Here is a 22,064-nt window from a genome sequence, read left to right as displayed (position 1 = left end):
TTTAGATGCACTATTGTAAAGTGACTGTTCCACTGGATGTCATAAGGTGAATGCACCAATTTATAAGTCGCTCTGGATAAGAGCGTCTGCTAAATGACTTAAATGTAAATGTAAATGTAAAGTATGTCATATATATATATATATATATATATATGTATATAAAAAAAATAAAGTTTGTCATATATATAATAAATGCAGTACCAGTTAAAAGTTTCAATACACCTACTCATTCAAGGGTTTTTTTTTTGTTTTACTGTTTTCTATGAAATAACTTATATGGGATCGTGTAGTAACCCCCCCCCCCCAAAAAAAAGTGTTAAACAAATCAAAATATATTTTCTATTTGAGATTCTTCAAAGTATCTATCCTTTGCCTTCATGGCGGCTTTTTGTCCTTTATCAGACTTACATTTAGTGCATCCATCTTAAGATGGCTAGGGGAGACAACCACACCTCAGTCATAGTAGCCTAAATACATTTCTTCCTTTAAAGTAGCTATCAGCAAAGTCAGTGCTCGTAAGAAAAGACAAGCGTGTGGATTGGTGCAAAAGAAGGTGCTTCGGGATTATTAATCAAGATGCTCCATCAAGTTTTTTAAGTGCAACGAAATACTCTGAAATTGTCACGGAGAAGTTTATTGATTTGTCCAGCAAAGCACCGTCGTAGAACTCTTTCAAACCTTACGATTCTAACGGTCTTCTGTCCATCCTATTTGGTCTGTTGTTTATGCGTACATAGTAAGGTACATCCACTGGAAGAAAAAGGAAAGGAAAAAAACAACCGTGAGATTTGACTAACACGTTCATTAGTCATATAAAATAGAAACAATGAAATGACATCTTAACATGTTGCTAAAGTTGTTCTGGATAACTGCATCTCAGACAGTGTATTTCAGGTTCTTACACTACGTGACCAAAAGTATGTGGACACCTGATCTGTCGAACATCTCATTCCAAAATCATGGGCTTTAATAAGGAGTTGGTCCCCCCCACTTTGCTGCTGTAACAGCCTCCACTCTTATGGGAAGGATTTGTATATGGGGCGGCAGGTAGCCGAGTGGTTAGAGCATTGGGCCAGTAACTGAAAGGGTGCTAGATCAAATCCCCGAGCTGACAAGGTAAAAATCTGTCATTCTACCCCTGAACAAGGAACCCACTGTTCCTAGGCCATCATTGTAAATAAGAATTTGTTCTTAACCGACTTGCCTAGTTAAATAAAGGTTAGGGTTCTGTAAGTAAAGGTCAGTTGAGGTCAGGGTTCTGTGCAGGCCAGTCAAGTTCTTCCACACTGACAAACCATTTCTGTATGGACCTCGCTTTGTGTAAGTGGGCATTGTCATCCTGAAACAGGAAAGGGTCTTCCCCAAACTGTTGCTACAAAGTTGGAAGCACAGAATAGTCTAGAATATCATTGTATGCTGTAGCGTTAATATTTCCCTTTATTGGAACAAAGGGGCCAAGTCCGATCCATGGCAAACAGCCCCAGAGCATTATTCCTCCTCCCCCGAATTCTACAGTTGGCACTATGCACTGGGGCAGGAAGCGTTCTACTGGCATCCGCCAAGCACCGATTCGCCCTTTGGACTTGCTAGATGCGTTGCATTGCTTGCTTGCTGTTTTGAGTTTTAGGTTGGGTTTTTGTTTAACGACTTTGTGCCATCTGCTGATGTAAAAAGGGCTTTATAAATATTGGTGATTGATTAAAGTGTGATTTATCACTCCAGAGAACACGTTTCCAATGGCGACGAGCTTAACACCACTCCAGCCGACGCCTGGTATAGTGCATGGTGATCTTAGGCTTGTGTGCGGCTGCTCGGCCACGGAAACCCATTTCACGAAGCTCCCAACGACCAGTTCTCGTGCTGATGTTGCAACTAAGGACAGACTATTTTTTTACAGGCTACGCTCTTCAGTACTCGGCGGTACCGTTCTATGAGCCGTTGTTGCTCTTAGCCGTTTCCACTTTACAATAACAGCACTTACAGTTGACCGGGGAAGCTCAAGCAGGGCAGAAATTTGACAAACTGACGACTTGTTGAAAAGGTGGCATCCTTTCAATAGTGTCACGTGTTGAAAGTAACTGAGCTCTTCAGGACGGGCCAATTCTACTGCCAATGTTTGTCTATGGAGATTTTATGGCTGTGTGCTCAATTGTATACACCTGTCAGCAACGGTTGTGGCTGGAATCGCTTAGTCCATTATTTTGAAGGTGTGTCCACATATGTTTCTGTGTATATACAGGACCAGTCAAAAGTTTGGACACCTACTGTACTCATGAAAGGGTTTTTCTTTATTTTAACTATTTTCTATATTGTAGAATAATAATGAAGACATCACAACTATGAAACATATGAAATCACGTAGTGGCCAAGAAAGTGTTAAACAAATCAAAGATATATTTTATATTTCAGATTCTTCCTTTTTTTGTTGTCTTGATGACATTTTTGCACAAGCTTCGTATCTCTGAGATAAGAATATGCTGCTTGCACACACACGTGACCTTTGGTTTAAGGCAACGTTTTATGTTGTCTACAATCAATCATCGGAAGGTTTGCTGCGATTTAGACCAATCGAAGCAAGACTTTAGGGCTGTTGTTGCAGCCCAGCACAGCCTAGAACTAACACACCTGATGCAAAATGTTCAGCCAATTATGGCCTTCAGTCTGGACCGGGATTAACTGAATCAGGTGTGTTACTGCAGGGCTGGAGTGAAAGCCCGTACACCTCGTACTGCAGGATCAGAGTTGAAAGTCCCTGGTGCATATTATTAACACTTTATTACCTCATTGTCTCGAAGAGATATGGCCCCTCCCTCGTTGAGTTGTCTGAATATTTCTGTTGAAAGTGGCATGAATTACACACTTTATGAAATTACACAAAGGCCACGGCTTCAAACACTCATCCTGCAAACTAACTAGGATGATCCTGTGAGTGTCACGAAAGCCTAACTGTACGCGCTCATTAGAATGCCACTGATGGAAAATGTAAAATCCCAGCGGAAAAAAAAAAAAATTGGTCTCCTTTTCATTTTAGTTGTGGACTTACTGGCCATGCGGTCCACGCGTAGAACGAGGCTGATGAAACTCTCCAGGCTGATGTTTCCAGAAGATCCACCGTAGCGCAGAGCAATGAGGTTCAACAGACTGTCACTCAGCCTGACCCCTGTGGAGGACAGACAGACCTCACACAGTCATTTCACAGGTATTAAGATGTCGGCCCTGAGGAGGGCGTGTGTCTTGACGGTTCCTTGCTCTACTTTGCTTTTTTATTGCTATTCTTACATTAATTACTCCATTTTATGGGGCTCAGAATGTTTGCGCAATAATTTTCTAGGAACGAAAAGCCTTATGGATCATGAAATCGGAAGCTACACACTTTTATCTCTATATTACATTCGCTCCTTTGTTATCCCGATGACTAATGTCCAATCACTAAGGGGACTCCAAGCTAGGCTGTAAACACTGGCTACATGTCCTCCTCTTCCTAGCATCCTGATGGCTAATGTCCAATCACTGGGGGACTCCAAGCTAGGCTGTAAACACTGGCTACATGTCCTCCTCTTCCTAGCATCCTGATGGCTAATGTCCAATCGCTGGAAAATAAACTTTGAACTCAGAGCAAGGCTTCAATCGCGGAGAGACATCAGGGAATGCTGTGTCTTTGTTTTTCAACCAGACAACTTTTAAAATGTTCCATATCGATCGAGCGGCAGCTTCTGTTTAGAGTAAGGTTAGGGGTATGTTTCCTCGTCAACAATTCCTGGTGTATCAAAGTTGAAAACATCTCAAGCTCACGTTCATCCGACATGGAGTTTCTGATGTTAAAATGTTAAAATACTGACCCCACTATATGCCGAGGGAATTCATGTGTGTTATTAAAGCTGTGTACAAACACCAAGGTTGGTACTCAGCGAACTACACAAGATAATTAGCCAGAAGAAGTCCTCTCCCCGGAAGCAGTATTTAATGTCACAGATGATTTTAACCAAGCACATTTCAAATTAAAAAATGTAATAGGCATATCACCAACATGTATCCTGCCCCACAAGAAAAAATGATGTAGGACTGTTTTGAGAATACTGATTGGAATATGTTCAAAGACTCATCCACCCATGTCTCATCCATCAACATTGGGGAATATACAGTGCATTCGGAAAGTATTCACACCCCTTGACTTTTTACACATTTTGTTACATTACAGCCTTATTTTAAAACGTATTAAATTAAAATACAATCCACATCAATCTACACACAATACCCTATAATGACAAAGTGAAAATAGGTTTTTAGACATTTTTGCCACCCTCCCAGACAAGCTTAACACATTCTATGCTCGCTTCGAGGCAGTCAATACCAAGGCAGTCAATACCGAGGCAGTCAATACCGTGCCATCCAGGAAGACTCTCGCTGCTTTTCAGGGTTCAGGGTCTTTCTCTCACCGAGGCTGACGTGAGGAAGATTCGCAAAAGAGTGAATACTCACAAAGCCTCCTGCCCAAAAGGCATCCCTGGCCTCGTCTTCAGAGTGTATTGACCACTGGGCAGGGGTCTTCTCGGACGTCTTCAACCTGTCCCTGTCCCAGGCTGTATTGCCCACCTTGCTTCAAGGACCATCGTCCCAGTGACCAAGAAAAACAAGGTGCTCGTCACCCTGCTCTGATTCTAACCCTAACAGGACTGACCACCTGCTCTTATTCTAACCCTAACAGGACTGACCACCTGCTCTTATTCTAACCTAACAGGACTGACCACCTGCTCTGATTCAAACCCTAACAGGACTGACCACCTGCTCTGATTCAGACCCTAACAGGACCGACCACCTGCTCTGATTCTCCGCACCGAAGAACACAAGCACTCACTCATGTGCACACACACACACACACACACACACACACACACACACACACACACACACACACACACACACACACACACACACACACACACACACACACACACACACGCTACAAACACATCACACGCTACACACACATCACATGCGACCAGACTCTTATTATGATTGCTAAATACTAATTACTGCACAAATTAAACACTTGCCTCCCCCCCCCCAATTCCTCCTTCCCCAAACCACGTGTAAATGTTGGACTATAAATTGTGCCTTCCTGTATTATATTGATGCTAAACTGTTTATTCTTTTCCACTGAGCCATTTACTTTATGTTGGTATTCTTATCCTTTATTATTCCTTCTTATTGTTGTATGGTAGAGAAGGAACCTGCAACTAAGCATTTAATTGGACGGTGTATACCATGTGTTTCCTGTATACATGCGACTAATAAAAAAACTTTAAACTTTAAACTATTGAGCAGCAAACAGACTGCTGTTTAGTCGTAAAGGCAGAGGTTACTTTAATCCATCTGGTCATCCTAATTTGACAGTCCTAACTCTTCAATCATGCTGTTTAATCACGCTGTTTAGTCATAAAGGCAGAGGTTACTTTAATCCATCTGGTCATCCTAATTTGACAGTCCTAACTCTTCAGTCATGTGTTGATGTCAGCTAGTTAGGTGGCTGGTTTTTTACATGAGTCCCTGTAAGCAGGTACGGTTATCTAAGGTCAGTGGCAGGCCCTGTTTGTTGGTCTAGCCAGAAGTTACCTGAAGCCACGATTGCGTTCCTCAGTTGACTCAATGACAACATTCCAGAACGGTTCACATCTGAACGTAAGAAGATGTCCTGGAAGATATAAGAAAAGATTCATATTTTCAGGAAAAAAATTGTATTTTTTGTTTGTTTGTTTTTTAAATTAATTTTACCCCCTTTTTTTCTCCCCAATTGTTTTTAGTAGTTACTATCTTGTCTCATCACTACAACTCCGGTACGGGCTCGCTCGGGAGAGACGAAGATCGAAAGTCTTGCGTCCTCCGAAACACAACCCAACCAAGCCGCACTGCTTCTTAACACGCATCCCAGCCAGAAGCCAGCCGCACCAATGTGTCGGAGGAAACACAGTGCACCTAGCTACCTGGTCAGCGTGCACTGCCCCCGGCCTGCCACAGGAGTCGCTAGTGCGCGATGAGACAAGGATATTCCTACAGGCCAAACCCTCCCTAACCCGGACGACGCTGGGCCAATTGTGCGTCGCCCCATGGACCTCCCGGTCGCGGCCGGCTGCGACAGAGCCTGGGCTCAAACCCAGAGTCTCAGGGCCTGTCACTGGCCTTAGACCACTGCGCCACCCGGGAGGCTGTAATTAGATGTTTAATAACCTTTTACCACACGTGCTAATGAATTTACCTTGTACACTGTAACTTTTCTCCATAGATGTAGAAATTCAGAACTGTTCAATTTTCCAGTGATTGATGTCTGGAGAAGGAATGGTTAAGGAAATCTACAAAGGCAAAAAATATAAAAAGTCTGTACATTTTGCCCTGTAATGGGCTAAAGCCATATGTTTAGTTATGTGGTCTTTTTATGTTGGTGGAACTAACTGCAGTGCCTTGCAAAAGTATTCATTCCCCTTGGTATTTTTCCTAATTTGTTGCATTACAACCTGTAATTTAAATGGATTTTAATTTGGATTTCATGTAATGGACATACACAAATATTCCAAATTGTTGAAGTGAAATTTTAAAAATAACTTGTTTCAAAAAATGATCTAAAATTAAAAACAGAAAAGTGGTGTGTGCATATGTATTCACCCCCTTTGCTATGAAGCCACTAAATAAGATCTGGTGCATCCAATTACCTTCAGATGTCACATAATTAGTTAAATAAAGTCCACCTGGGTGCAATCTAAGTGTCACATGATCTGTCACATGATCTCAGTATATATATACCTGTTCTGAAAGGCCCCAGAGTCTGCAACACCACTAAACAAGGGGCACCACCAAGCAAGTGGCACCATGAAGACCAATGAGCTCTCCAAACAGGTCAGGGACAAAGTTGAGGAGATGTACAGATCAGGGTTGGGTTATAAAAAAATATCCAAAACTTTGAACATCCCACGGAGCACAATTAAATCCAATTATTAAAAAATGGAAAGAATATGGCACCACAACAAACCTACCAAGAGAGGGCAGCCCACCAAAACTCACGGAGCAGGCAAGGAGGGCATTAATCAGAGAGGCAACAAAGAGTCCAAAGATAACCCTGAAGGAGTTGCAAAGCTCTATAGCGGAGATTGGAGTATCTGTCCGTAGGACCACTTTAAGCCGTACAATCCACAGAGCATGGCTTTACGGGAGAGTGGCCAGAAAAAAGCCATTGTTTAATGAAAAAAATAAGGCAATCACATTTGGTTTTCGCCAAAAGGCATTTGGGAGACTCCCCAAACATAATGAAGAAGGTACTCTGGTCAGATGAGACTAACATTTAGCTTTTTGGCCATCAAGGAAAAGGCTATTTCTGGCGCAAACCCAACACCTCTCATCACCCCGAGACTACCATCCCCACAGTGAACCATGGTGGTGGCAGCATCATGGTGTGGGGATGCTTTTCATCAACAGGGACTGGGAAACTGGTCAGAATTGAAGGAATGGTGGATGGCGCTAAATTCAGGGAAATTCTTGAGGGAAACCTGTTTGTCTTCCAGAGATTGAGGCTGGGACGGAGGTTCACCTTCCAGCAGGACAATGACCCTAAGCATTCTGCTAAATAAACACTTGAGTGGTTTAATAGGAAACATTTAAATGTCTTGGAATGGCCTAGTCAAAGCAGACCTTCAATTGAGAATATGTGGTATGACTTAAATATTATTGTGCACCCATCCAACGTAAAGGAGCTGGAGCAGTTTTGCTCCAGTGGCTAGATGTGCCAAGCTTATAAAGACATACCACGAGATACTGGTGGCTCTACAAAGTATTGACTTCGGGGGGGTGGGGGGGGTTAATAATTATGCACACTCAAGTACCGTTTTTTGTCTTATTTCTTGTTTGTTTCACAATAAAAACTATTTTGCATCTTCAAAGTGGTAGGCATGTTGTGTAAATCAAATGATACAACCCCCCCAAAAAAATTGATTTTAATTCCAGGTTGTAAGGGAATACAATAAGAAAAATGCCAAGGGGGTGAATACTTTCACAAGCAACTGTATGAATTGTTTTATTGGATGAGCCTTGACTAGAATACTGTATATACATATGAAGTGGTTAAAACAGTATGTAAACATTATTAAAGTGTGCAGTGTTCAATGACTATGTACACAGGGCAGCAGTCTCTAAGGTGCAAGGTAGAGTACCAGCTGGTAGCCGACATGCACTGTCAACTGTGGGAACTTATATAGACAGGTGTGTGCCTTTCCAAATCATGTCAAATCAATTGAATTTACCACAGGTGGACTCCAATCAAGATTTAGAAAGATCTCAAGGATGTTCAATGGAAACAGGATACACCTGAGCTCAATTTCGAGTCTCATAACAAAGGGTCTGAATACTTATGTAAATAGTTTAAAAAATATATTTTTTTATATTTTTTAATAGCAATAATTACTAAGAATGTGTTTTTGCTTTGTCATTATGGGGTATTGTGAGTAGATTATTGAGCAAATATTTTTATTTAATACATTTTAGAATAAGGCTGTAACGTAACAAATGTGTACATATATATTTATATTCTGGACTCTGACTCTTAGTTCCTTTCTTTATGTTTTGGGGTCTGTGTGTATTGTTGGGTGTTACTGCACTGTTGGAGCCAGCAACATAATCATTTAGTTAGGTAGTACTGCACTGTTGGAGCCAGCAACATAATCATTTAGTTAGGTAGTACTGCACTGTTGGAGCCAGCAACATAATCATTTAGTTAGGTAGTACTGCACTGTTGGAGCCAGGAACATAAGCATTTAGTTAGGTGTTACTGCACTGTTGGAGCTGGGAGCATAAGCATTTAGTTAGGTGTTACTGCACTGTTGGAGCCAGGAACATAAGCATTTAGTTAGGTAGTACTGCACTGTTGGAGCTGGGAACATGATCATTTAGTTAGGTAGTACTGCACTGTTGGAGCCAGCAACATAATCATTTAGTTAGGTAGTACTGCACTGTTGGAGCCAGCAACATAATCATTTAGTTAGGTAGTACTGCACTGTTGGAGCCAGCAACATAATCATTTAGTTAGGTAGTACTGCACTGTTGGAGCCAGGAACATAAGCATTTAGTTAGGTGTTACTGCACTGTTGGAGCTGGGAGCATAAGCATTTAGTTAGGTGTTACTGCACTGTTGGAGCCAGGAACATAAGCATTTAGTTAGGTAGTACTGCACTGTTGGAGCTGGGAACATGATCATTTAGTTAGGTAGTACTGCACTGTTGGAGCTGGGAGCATAATCATTTAGTTAGGTAGTACTGCACTGTTGGAGCTAGTTGGAGCAAGCATTTTGTGACACACGTGATAACATTGCAAAATCAGTATACACAACCAATAAAATGTGATTTGATAAGCAGGGCTTGGTTATAACCCTGAATGGTAGACCAACGGGTAGCTGTAGATAGATCAATCTGCATTGAGACCAGATTTCCTGGTCCCTAACTGTATACTAATTATTTCACTGGTAGTCTTTACAAATAATATGCAGTTATTTATTTTAAAACACATATTGATGTCATAAGTCAATGGTGCCACATGTCAATTATTTAAGAAGGCGTTATAATTATGATTTAAATCATTCTCAATGGGATTAAGGTCTGGGGAGTTTCCTGGCCATGGACCCAAAATGTTGATGCTTTGTTTCCTGATCACTGTCCAGATCCAGAAAATGACTTTACCCCAGTCCTAAGCAGTCCAATCCCTGTACCCCTTTTGCAGAATATCAGTCTGTCCTTGATGTTTTTCCTGGAGAGAAGTGGCTACTTTGCTGCCCTTCTTGACACCAGGCCATCCTCCAAAAGTCTTCTCCTCACTGTGCGTGTGTAATGGATGTGAAATGGCTAACTAGTTAGCGGCGTTCGCGCTAGTTTCCCTTGCTCTGCAAGGGCCGCTGCTTTTGTGGAGCGATGGGTAACGATGCTTCGTGGGTGACTGTTGTTGATGTGTGCAGAGGGTCCCTGGTTCGCGCCCGGGCATGGGCGAGGGGACGGTCTAAAGTTATACTGTTACACGTGCAGATGCACTCACACCTGCCTGCTGCCATTCCTGAGCAAGCTCTGTACTGGTTGTGCCACGATCCAGCAGCTGAATCAACTTTAGGAAACGGTCCTGGTGCTTGCTGGACTTTCTTGGGCGCCCTGAAGCCTTCTTGGCAACAATTGAACCGCTCTCCTAGAAGTTCCTGATGATCCGATAAATGGTTGATTTAGGTGCAATCGTACTGGCAGCAATATCCTTGCCTGTGAAGCCCTTTTTGTGCAAAGCAATGATGACGGCACGTGTTTCCATGCAGGTAACCATGGTTGACAGAGGAAGAACAATGATTCCAAGCACCACCCTCCTTTTGAAGCTTCCAGCCTGTTATTCAAACTCAATCAGCATGACAGAGTGATCTCCAGCCTTGTCCTCGTCAACACTCACACCTGTGTTAACGAGAGAATCACTGACATGATGTCAGCTGGTCCTTTTGTGGCAGGGCTGAAATGCAGTGGAGATGTTTTGGGGGGGATTCAGTTCATGTGCATGGCAAAGAGGGACTTTGCAATTAATTTCAATTCATCTGATCAATCTTCATAACATTCTGGAGTATATGCAAATTTCTATCATACAAACTGAGGCAGCAGACTTTGTGAAAATTAATATTTGTGTCATTCTCAAAACATTTGGCCACGACTATATACCTGTCTACAAAGGTGAGCACAATCAGGATGTAGAAACAATCAGGACAAAGGGTGCATGTTAGCACCAGCTATAAACAGGGCCTAAGGGTCATTGCAAAAACTTCTACATTCATTCACAGATTTTACTGCTACATGGGAGTTTTGAACAATGTACTCTTGTAAAGTACTGTTCAAGATGTTTCACGACAGAAAACATAATGGGAGACTGTCACTAAGCTCATGAAGGATACATCCATTAAGGCCACCATGCTGCGACAGGACTCCAAGCTGAAGCCTTGTGTTTTCTTTGCATATCCTGTGTAAAATGGGAAAAAGTTTGGCACATTAAAAGAAATCCTACAGATTCCACCAAGCAACACATTGCTCAGCAAACACACACCGTATCCTTGTGTGTGATTCTGATCTCATCACAACTAATGTACGCCTGTTCAAACTCCTGCTTTTGGTGACAAATGACTGGGAATCTCTGTGGTGATTGATTTTCTCTCTACATACCTTGGAGGAGAGTTTCATGTAGAATCCTCTGAAGCTGTTCAGCATCCACCTCCTCAAACTTTTCAGTGAAAATAAAACACATATTATTATATATATATATAATATATATATAGTTTAACAATTGTTAAAAAGTAGTAATATTCTCAAATGCTATAATTTTTATTAGTTTTTGTGTTTTAATTTCACATGGCCTTGTTTTGTGTTCAAATGAAACATATTAGGAACTTGCCTGATCAGAATATTGCCGAAACAGAGTTTGTTTGTTGTCCATATCTGCTCTATTGTGAGTAGGCATGGGCTAAAAAAAATGAAATATACGTTTTTAAAAAGGAAGACAATATCAGAAGATAAATAAAAAATACACGGTTCACCTTAAATACCTTGGGAATTCCCTCAATATCTACATATCTACATGTGGGATGAAATAAGGTTTTCCTTAAATACCTTTGGGATTTCCACAATATCTTGGTCATTTGAGTTTTCACTGAGGAAAAAAATGAACACTGTTTTTTCTGTTAGGAAAACATTAATGATAGTGAAACTCAGCCCAGGATTCAATCCTTGCTGATAATGCAGATTTTAAAGTCAAAGCTACAGCGTTCGCAGAGATTGCATTCACAGTAAAACATTGCAGATATTGGCTCAATTGAAAATGACCTTTGGTGCATTGTTTACAGGCGCAAACGGATTGAATCCCGGTCCTAATATTTGCTATGATCACTGACAGAAAAAAAACATGTGACATTAATTATAGTTCACCCAAGTTACAAAATTCCATATCGGTTTCCCTGAAAGCAATCTATGGATAAGCTGGGACCGCAATCCATGCTTTGAATACATGTTTCACGCTTTATGTCCGAATCATCTTAAACTAAATTTATTTGTAAGGAAACCAATATGAAATGATGTAACTTGGATAAACAACCCTTTCATTATGAATGGGGAGGAGCTGTGCTTACTGGATGTGGGCCTCCACCTTGGAGAGGATGGACAGGATGAAGGAGGCGGTTTCGTTTGGGTTGAAGGTTGATGGCACGATCAGGTATTCACCAGGTTTCAGCCTGGAGAACACCACCACTGTTCGAGCATTCAGGTAGTTCTTCGATTGGGCGACAGGCACATTGTTGTTGAAGAAGGAGGCAGGAAACTTCCCCCTCTGTCCTTTGAACTGAGATCACAATCATAGAATGCTTTACATAAGGCTGCAGATCATTTCCAATTTAAATCTGGACCTTGAAGCCATTTCTACCACATGTGATGATCCATTATATTGGCCAGATTGTCTAGTGGCTGCTCTAACTTTTATAACGTTATTTGTGAAATGTATGTTTAAAGTGTACTTACTTGGGCAGGCACCTGTTAGAAAGTAAAACAAAGACAATTAAATTGCAGGAACAATAGCATACCTGGGCCAGTTGAATGTATTGTTCTGGGATAACATCCTACATGTAGGTTCACAAATGGGCATATTTGCATTGAGAACTGCACAGTGCCAACATACGTAAGAGGACCTTACAAAGAGATCTCCCATTTAACTACTGACATGACAGTTTATGGCACAATAACAGTGAAACAAAGTCCTCAGAGGAAGCACGTAGCTTTGCTTCAATCTGTACATGTTTTTTGGGGATAAAGTTGAGATAAACTACAGTATGTAACATAACGAAAGGCGTGCACCAAAGAAGGGCACTGACCTCAAAGATGTTGATGCCAATGTGGAGACTTTTGACCAGGCGTCTGTTTCTCTTGTCAGGCTTCTGCATCAGAGACACCAACATGTTGTTGTCGCCCTGTGTCTCAGAGCAGTCCCGGTCTAATCCCTCGATCTTCACCCGATACTGGGGATTGGTCCAGAAACTGTCTGGGAGACAAAAAAATATGGACATGTTGACGGTAAATTCTGGTAATTTATAGTCATCAACTGCAAATAATTCCTTGATGAAAGCAAAAATCTTTCAATCAAGGTAAGATTTACCTGGGAAATTCATGCAACCTCCAGCAGTGGTTCCAGCAACCCATCTGCCATCATGTAAGGAGTGTGTCCAAAGACCTTTAGAGTTGCCGTCGAGAAAATCAGGGCACAGACAGCAGATAGTCACATCTGTGAAGTGCCTACAGAAGTCTTCCATTGTCATCCTGAGAAGTCAACCAAAATTGTGAATGGGTTCTGGTATTGAAATATCAGTATAGACGTGTACTGACACTGTACTGTATGTCTTAATCGCTTACAACAAAATATTGACATGGTCTGCAAAACAAATTTCTGCATTATAATATGGTTTACCAGAATTCCCCATCCTCTTTCACTGACAGACACATCTTCCGATCGTCAGGACTCACTGTTTGCCACATGGAAGACCTGATTGAAGTACAAACATGTCAATAGTTTGGATGCGGTAAGGCCATTGGTTAGTTAGTGGTAGTGCTCCAGAGACTAGGCTCTGGACATTACCGGTCCAAAGTTTTAAAACACCTAATCATTTCTTCATTTTTTTATGTTTTCTACATTGTAGAATAATAGTGAAGACATCAAGACTATAAAATAACACATGGAATCATGTAGTAACCAAAAAAAGACTGAAACAAATCAAAATATATTTTAGATTCTTCAAACAGCCACACTTTGCCTTGATGACAGCTTTGCACACTCTTGGCATTCTCTCAACCAGCTTCACCTGGAATACTTTTCCAACAATCTTGAAGGAGTTCCCACATATGCTGAGCACTTGTTGGCTGTTTTCCTTCACTCTGCTGTCCGACTCATCCCAAACCATCTCAATTGGGTTGAGGTCAGGTGACTGTGGAGGCCAGGTCATCTGATGCAGCACTCTATCACTCTCTTTCTTGGTCAAATAGCCCTTACACAGCCTGGAGATGTGTTGGGTCATTGTCCTGTTGAAAAACAAATTATAGTCCCACTAAGCGCAAAACAGATGGGATGGTGTATCACTGCAGAATGCTGTGGTGGCCATTCTGGTTAGGTGTACATAGAATTCTAAATAAATCACAGACATCGTCAACAGCAATGCACCCCTACACCATAACACCTCCTCTTCCATGTTTTACGTGGGGAAATATACAGAGATCATCCGTTCACCTACTCTGTGTCATACAAAGACACGGTGGTTGGAGCCAAAAATCTCCAATTTGGACTCCAGACAGATTTCCACCGGTCTAATGTCCATTGCTTGTGTTTTTTGGCTCAAGAAAGTCCCTTATTCTTATTGGTGTCCTTTAGTAGTAGTTTATTTGCAGCAGTTTGACCATGAAGGCCTGACTCACAGTCTCCTCTGAACAGTTGATGTTGAGTTGTGTCTGAACTCTGTGAAGCATTTATTTGGGCTGCAATTTCTGAGGCTGGTAACTCTAATGAACTTATCCTCTGCAGCAGATGTAACTCTGGGTCTTCATTTCCTGTGGAGGTCCTCATGAGAGCCAGTTTCATCACAGCGCTTGATGGTTTTTGCGACTGCACTTGAAGAAACTTTCAAAGTTCTTGACATTTTCCGTATTGACTTAACTTCATGTCTTAAAATAATGATGGACTGTCATTTCTCTTTACTTATTTGATAATATGGACTTTGTCTTTTACCAAACAGGGCTATCTTCTGTATAACACCACTACCTTGTCACAACACAACTGATTGGCTCAAATGCATTAAGAAGGAAAGAAAATACACAAATTAACTCTTAAGAAAGTAATTTAAATGCATTCCAGGTGACTACCTCATGAAGCTGGTTGAGAGAATGCCAAGAGTGTGCAAAGCTGTCGTCAAGGCAAAGAGTGTCTATTTGAAGAATCTCAAATTTAAAATATATGTTTTGGTTACTACATCATTCCATATCTGTTATTTGAGTGTGTTGATGTCTTCACTATTGTTTTACAATGTATAAAATAGTAAAAATAAAGAAAAACCCTTAAATGAGTAGGTGTTCTAAAACTTTTGACAGGTAGTGTATATATAAACAAAATATGTAGACTATACTGCTGATACAGCAAAACAGAACAATTACACATACTGAGGAAGAATCTAATGAACAAAGTTATCTATTGTGAATAGCTAGTTCATACTTATCGCTCCAGCCTCCCTTCCACTCTCCCCGGCCCCAGGGGTTGAAGAGGCGGATCAGATTCACTGGCCTGCCTTGGCTCATGATCTGTGGAAGAAACCAGAATGAACACCAGCTGTAATCTCAGAGCAGGAAATGAATCTGGGTCCCCGATGTGACAATCCAGCATCTTGACCATTAGACCAAGAGGAATTCCATAGCGGACCGAATGCTGGCACTAATTTAGAAGTCTCAGGCAAGGCTGCCTCATCACAAGACCACGAGTCCAACTCATGTTCGCTACACAGGGATAGGGTAAATTGTTCATGGCAGAATTATACCACACTTCCTCACCCATTTCCCTCCAGGTGGAACTAAAGTAAATAGCTGGCTCTATTCTGACAAAGCCAACCATGTTTCTTCTTGGCAATAAAGGAAAGAGAGCATATGGCCAAAAGATATCAGCTCCAAAGCATTTCTCTCAGATTGTTAGTTCCATACAGTACCTGTTTGACCCCTGTGACGGTGTAGGCATGACCCCTCACTAATCCGTTGGGGGCCACCGTGTTTGCTGATGTTTCCTACAGAACAATAGACACAGGTTATTACAGGAATTATAAAGTGAAGTAACCGGACCGTAACAGAACAGAGGTTTCAGTCACAAAATATGACCCAATATGAACACAGCCTTCGTCTCTTTTGGGTTAAGAGATGTTAAAGTCTAAACTTCAACTACGCTTAAGAACTAATATTCTCATATATCTTGACATCGGTGCATGATTCATGGTAACTTATCATATTCTCATATATCTTGACATCGGTGCATGATTCATGGTAACTTATCATATTCTCATATATCTGGACATCGGTGCATGATTCATGGTAACTTATCATATTCTCATATATCTTGACATCGGTGCATGATTCATGGTAACTTATCATATTCTCATATATCTGGACATCGGTGCATGATTCATGGTAACTTATCATATTCTCATATATCTGGACATCGGTGCATGATTCGTGATAACTTTGAGTTACACTACATTTCTGCTTTACTAACTGGCTTGTTTAAAGAGCCATCGTGGTGTTTCAGGGGGTGGTCGTGCTGCTCACCCCTTGAGGTGTGTTACACCCCATCAGAGATTTGGATTGGACAGCTCTGAACAGGAGGTCCCACAGATTTGGTGGAGCATCAGTGAGCTTGAATGTGATGTGAACCCCTCCAGTGAAGTCCATCATAGCCTCTGCAGGGGTCCCTAAATTCATGTCTGCGTAGGAGCCACACACCCTGCCAGAAGAAACAGGTAAATAAGACCAACAATTAGGTTCCTTATATAAATAACTGATGTGGCTCACACACCCTGCCAGAAGAAGACAGGTCATTAAGTCCTACATCAAGGAGGTGTTAAACTGTTTTATAACCAACTGATGTGGCTCACATACTTGGCATAGGCTTTCTCCAGCAAGGCGGGCCAAAACTCATTGGGAGTTTTCGAATGAACAAAAATGAGCCTGCCGTCAACTGTTGGTAGCTTGTCATCGATCACAACGTCCACCCACCTCCCAAACCTCCAGAACTGAAAGATAGGAGGAGAGGACAAAGATTCCTACAGAGAATATTCTCTACGTGGCTAGAGAAAGACGTAGCCTAAGTAGAGAGAGTCATTATTCAGTATTGTTCTCAATACCACTGAGAACCTTTTCATTACTTAATAACCCTTTACGAATGACAGTTATTGCAATAGGTCAACGCATTTCTCACAAAGATATTATACTGAGCCTGAGGTAATTTACCCTGAAGTGGAATATTCCGCAGTAATCCTCTTTAAAGCTTTGGTTTAGGGGTACTACTTGTTCCAGGATGTGCTTCTGGAACGTCAAAGCCCCAATGGAAGCAAGAAACCAGCAATCTCCTAAAAAATGACAAGTTTATGAAGATCATGACATTTGTAATGCAAAGGGCATGGTGAGGTGGGGCATGGTGTGGTAGGGGCATGGTGTGGTAGGGACATGGTGAGGTAGAGGCATGGTGAGGTAGGGGCATGGTGTGGTAGAGGCATGGTGTGGTGGGGGCATGGTGTGGTAGAGGCATGGTGAGGTAGGGGCATGGTGTGGTAGAGGCATGGTGTGGTGGGGACATGGTGAGGTGGGGCATGGTGTGGTAGGGGCATGGTGTGGTGGGGACATGGTGTGGTAGGGACATGGTGTGGTGGGGACATGGTGTGGTAGGGGCATGGTGTGGTAGGGACATGGTGAGGTAGGGGCATGGTGTGGTAGAGGCATGGTGAGGTAGGGGCATGGTGTGGTAGAGGCATGGTGTGGTGGGGACATGGTGAGGTGGGGCATGGTGTGGTAGGGGCATGGTGTGGTAGGGACATGGTGAGGTAGGGGCATGGTGTGGTAGAGGCATGGTGTGGTGGGGACATGGTGTGGTGGGGGCATGGTGTGGTGGGGGCATGGTGTGGTGGGGACATGGTGTGGTGGGGACATAGTGTGGTGGGGGCATGGTGTGGTGGGGACATAGTGTGGTAGGGGCATGGTGTGGTGGGGACATGGTGTGGTGGGGACATGGTGTGGTGGGGACATAGTGTGGTGGGGGCATGGTGTGGTGGGGACATGGTGTGGTGGGGACATAGTGTGGTGGGGACATGGTGTGGTGGGGGCATGGTGTGGTGGGGACATGGTGTGGTGGGGGCATGGTGTGGTGGGGACATGGTGTGGTGGGGGCATGGTGTGGTGGGGACATGGTGTGGTGGGGGCATGGTGTGGTGGGGGAATGGTGTGGTAGGGGCATGGTGTGGTGGGGGCATGGTGTGGTAGGGGCATGGTGTGGTGGGGGCATGGTGTGGTGGGGGCAGGGTGTGGTGGGGGCATGGTGTGGTGGGGGCATGGTGTGGTGGGGGCATGGTGTGGTAGGGGCATGGTGTGGTGGGGGCATGGTGTGGTGGGGGCATGATGTGGTGTGGTGAGGGCATGGTGTGGTGGGGGCATGGTGTGGTAGGGGCATGGTGTGGTGTGGTGAGGGCATGGTGTGGTGGGGGCATGGTGTGGTGGGGGCATGGTGTGGTAGGGGCATGGTGTGGTGTGGTGAGGGCATGGTGTGGTGGGGGCATGGTGTGGTGTGGTGAGGGCATGGTGTGGTGGGGGCATGGTGTGGTAGGGGCATGGTGTGGTGTGGTGAGGGCATGGTGTGGTGGGGGCATGGTGTGGTGTGGTGAGGGCATGTTGTGGTGGGGGCATGGTGTGGTAGGGGCATGGTGTGGTGTTGTGGGGGCATGGTGTGGTGGGGGCATGGTGTGGTGTGGACATGGTGTGGTGTGGTGGGGGCATGGTGTGGTGGGGGCATGGTGTGGTGTTGATGCTTGCTTACAACCAAATCCACTTACCAACCAATCCTTGCCCAAAGTCAAACCTTGAAAGTCCATCAAGGATAAAATCTGGATACTGTACCATTTTCTGTAAGAGTGAATGCACACATTACACCTATTAATAATGTTTATAATTTATATTCATAATTACACATTAAAATCAGTTAACACTCTGTGCTGTAATGTGTGCAGATCGGGATGATGTCATACCGCTGGTCTCAACCACACCACTCTGCCCATGTCATCAGGGGAAAGTAGCCCATCACCAATGGAATTATGGTCTGGGGGGAACATCTCATCGATGTACCTCACTCCCCTGGCCAAACAGTACTGCGTCAGCTGCTGAAAGTCTTGGTTGCTGTGTTTCTCTGGGTTGGCAAGACTCCCAACACCCTCTTTCTTGTGGCGCTCCTGCATTATACTCATACACACACCGGGAGGAGGCATTGTTGTACTGTATGCAGGATCTGTTAGCAGGGTGAAATGATGAAATAGTCTGAGTTACTAGGTGGAGCCTAAATATAAATCACATTATTAAGTGTTGATGACAATTAGCAATGTAACAGCTATGCAAAACAACTATGCAACACTATTAAAAAAGCCTATCCTTCAGCATGTCGTAGGCTCCCTAGTTTTGCAAAAGTGCCTTTCCAGAAAGTGCTTTATATTTTTTCAATATATTATTCACACAATAAATGTTACCATCCAAATCAAAAATGTAATTGAAAGTGATGAAACATGGTAACACATGTAGTATATATATAAAGGTGGGTGCAGTAAGTTCACCAGTGTAATTAAAAGTCCAAGTACAACTAGACTCCTTGAACGAACTAAATATGGTTTCAGGGAAGTCAATGTTGAAAATTGACAAATTACAACTGACAACCTTCAATGTTGGCTATTTCATTTGGCTTTGACTCTTGATTCCAAATGTTACCCACATGAGCCTCTATCATACTAACTAGGTAATATTACCCACATGAGCCTCTATCATACTAACTAGGTAATGTTGCCCACATGAGCCTCTATCATACTAACTAGGTAATGTTACCCACATGAGCCTCAATCATACTAACTAGGTAATGTTACCCACATGAGCCTCTATCATACTAACTAGGTAATGTTGCCCACATGATTCTCTATCATACTAACTAGGTAATGTTACCCACATCAGCCTCTATCATACTAACTAGGTAATGTTACCGACATGAGCCTCTATCATACTAACTAGGTAATGTTACCCACATGAGCCTCTATCATACTAACTAGGTAATGTTACCCACATGAGCCTCTATCATACTAACTAGGTAATGTTACCCACATGAGCCTCTATCATACTAACTAGGTAATGTTACCCACATGAGCCTCTATCATACTAACTAGGTAATATTACCCACATGAGCCTCTATCATACTAACTAGGTAATGTTACCCACATGATCTTTGTGGGCTATACTCAGCCTTGTCTCAGGATGGTAAGTTGGTGGTTGAAGATATCCCTCTAGTGGTGTGGGGGCTGTGCTTTGGCAAAGTGGTTATATCCTTCCTGTTTGGCCCTGTCCGGGGGTGTCCTCGGATGGGGCCACAGTGTCTCCTAACCCCTCCTGTCTCAGCCTCCAGTATTTATGCTGCAGTAGTTTGTGTCGGGGGGCTAGGATCAGTTTGTTATATCTGGAGTACTTCCCCTGTCCTATTCGGTATCCTGTGTGAATCTAAGTGTACGTTCTCTAATTCTCTCCTTCTTTCTTTCTCTCTCTCGGAGGACCTGAGCCCTAGGACCATGCCCCAGGACTACCTGACATGATGACTCCTTGCTGTCCCCAGTCCACCTGGCCATGCTGCTGCTCCAGTTTCAACTGACTTGAGCCCTAGGACCATGCCCCAGGACTACCTGACATGATGACTCCTTGCTGTCCCCAGTCCACCTGGCCATGCTGCTGCTCCAGTTTCAACTGTTCTGCCTTACTATTATTCAACCATGCTGGTCATTTATGAACATTTGAACATCTTGGCCATGTTCTGTTATAATCTCCACCCGGCACAGCCAGAAGAGGACTGGCCACCCCACATATGCTCTCTCTAATTCTCTCTTTCTTTCTCTCTTTCGGAGGACCTGAGCCCTAGGACCGTGCCCCAGGACTACCTGACATGATGACTCCTTCCTGTCCCCAGTCCACCTGACTGTGCTGCTGCTCCAGTTTCAACTGTTCTGCCTTATTATTATTCGACCATGCTGGTCATTTATGAACATTTGAACATCTTGGCCATGTTCTGTTATAATCTCCACCCGGCACAGCCAGAAGAGGACTGGCCACCCCACATAGCCTGGTTCCTCTCTAGGTTTCTTCCTAGGTTTTGGCCTTTCTAGGGAGTTTTTCCTAGCCACCGTGCTTCTACACCTGCATTGCTTGCTGTTTGGGGTTTTAGGCTGGGTTTCTGTACAGCACTTTGAGATATCAGCTGATGTACGAAGGGCTATATAAATAACATTTGATTTGATTTGATGAGCCTCTATCATACTAACTAGGTAATGTTACCCACATGAGCCTCTATCATACTAACTAGGTAATGTTACCCACATGATCCTCTATCATACTAACTAGGTAATGTTACCCACATGAGCCTCTATCATACTAACTAGGTAATGTTACCCACATGAGCCTCTATCATACTAACTAGGTAATGTTACCCACATGATCCTCTATCATACTAACTAGGTAATGTTACCCACATGATCCTCTATCATACTAACTAGGTAATGTTACCCACATGAGCCTCTATCATACTAACTAGGTAATGTTACCCACATGAGCCTCTATCATACTAACTAGGTCATGTTACCCACATGATTCTCTATCATACTTACTAGGTAATGTTACCCACTGGGCGGCAGGGTAGCCTAGTGGTTAGAGAGTTGGACTAGTAACTGAAAGGTTGCAAGTTCATATCCCTGAGCCGACAAGGTACAAATCTGTCGTTCTGCTCCTGAACAGGCAGTTAACCCACTGTTCCTAGGCTGTCATTGAAAATAAGAATTTGTTCTTAACTGACTTGCCTAGTTAAATAAAGGTAAAATATAAAGATTATCCTTTTTCGTGCTATCTAGATTAAGTAAATTGGTCTTTAATCAATTATAATTTAGTCAATAATTGCAAATGGAAACATGATCACTTCTGATGAATAACAAAGCAGTAGTAAGATATACTACGGTATTGAAATCTTACTCCCCCAGGGACATTAGCTATCAAAGTTGGTTAAAGTTACTTACCTCAGAATATCACTATTTTAACCAGGGTTTTCGTCTTCTGTAAACCAATTCAAGTAATAGTCTTCTTATATACTTGATTGCTGCCGTTTTGCACTGTACAGTAGGCTATGACGTAATGTGTGGACAGGCACCACCCACAGTACACACACACATTGCTTTGGCTGTG

At 42.9% G+C, this 22,064-nt stretch overlaps 1 protein-coding gene across 1 annotated transcript; it reads right to left on the bottom strand.

Annotated features, from left to right (window-relative positions):
• Positions 1-618: 618 nt before the first annotated feature.
• LOC124046750 (calpain-1 catalytic subunit-like) lies at positions 619-22,055 on the bottom strand. The gene is made up of 22 exons (XM_046367476.1): positions 21,899-22,055; positions 18,842-19,098; positions 18,650-18,719; positions 17,058-17,176; positions 16,707-16,840; positions 16,377-16,551; positions 15,767-15,841; positions 15,283-15,368; positions 13,495-13,569; positions 13,186-13,346; positions 12,905-13,071; positions 12,555-12,566; positions 12,170-12,378; positions 11,655-11,694; positions 11,440-11,508; positions 11,211-11,268; positions 10,946-11,010; positions 6,254-6,322; positions 5,614-5,692; positions 3,044-3,160; positions 2,781-2,833; positions 619-750 (listed from the first exon to the last, which is right to left on the bottom strand). Exons 2-22 carry the CDS (start codon positions 19,076-19,078, stop codon positions 724-726), a joined length of 2,097 nt encoding a protein of 698 aa, XP_046223432.1. The 5' UTR covers positions 19,079-19,098; positions 21,899-22,055; the 3' UTR covers positions 619-723.
• Positions 22,056-22,064: the final 9 nt, after the last annotated feature.

Source organism: Oncorhynchus gorbuscha, linkage group LG10 (assembly GCF_021184085.1).
Source record: "Oncorhynchus gorbuscha isolate QuinsamMale2020 ecotype Even-year linkage group LG10, OgorEven_v1.0, whole genome shotgun sequence".
NCBI classification, from domain to species: Eukaryota; Metazoa; Chordata; class Actinopteri; order Salmoniformes; family Salmonidae; genus Oncorhynchus; species Oncorhynchus gorbuscha.
This window is presented reverse-complemented; position numbering and strand designations above follow the sequence as displayed.

Excerpts from the sequence above, each read along its gene's own strand:
- LOC124046750 (XM_046367476.1), bottom strand. The coding sequence starts at position 19,078 with ATGCCTCCTCCCGGTGTGTGTATGAGTATAATGCAGGAGCGCCACAAG. Across the intron at positions 15,842-16,376 it reads GGTGTAACACACCTCAAGGG|GAAACATCAGCAAACACGGT; the intron begins GTGAGCAGCACG and ends ATTGTTCTGTAG. Across the intron at positions 13,072-13,185 it reads AGGTTGCATGAATTTCCCAG|ACAGTTTCTGGACCAATCCC; the intron begins GTAAATCTTACC and ends TTTGTCTCCCAG.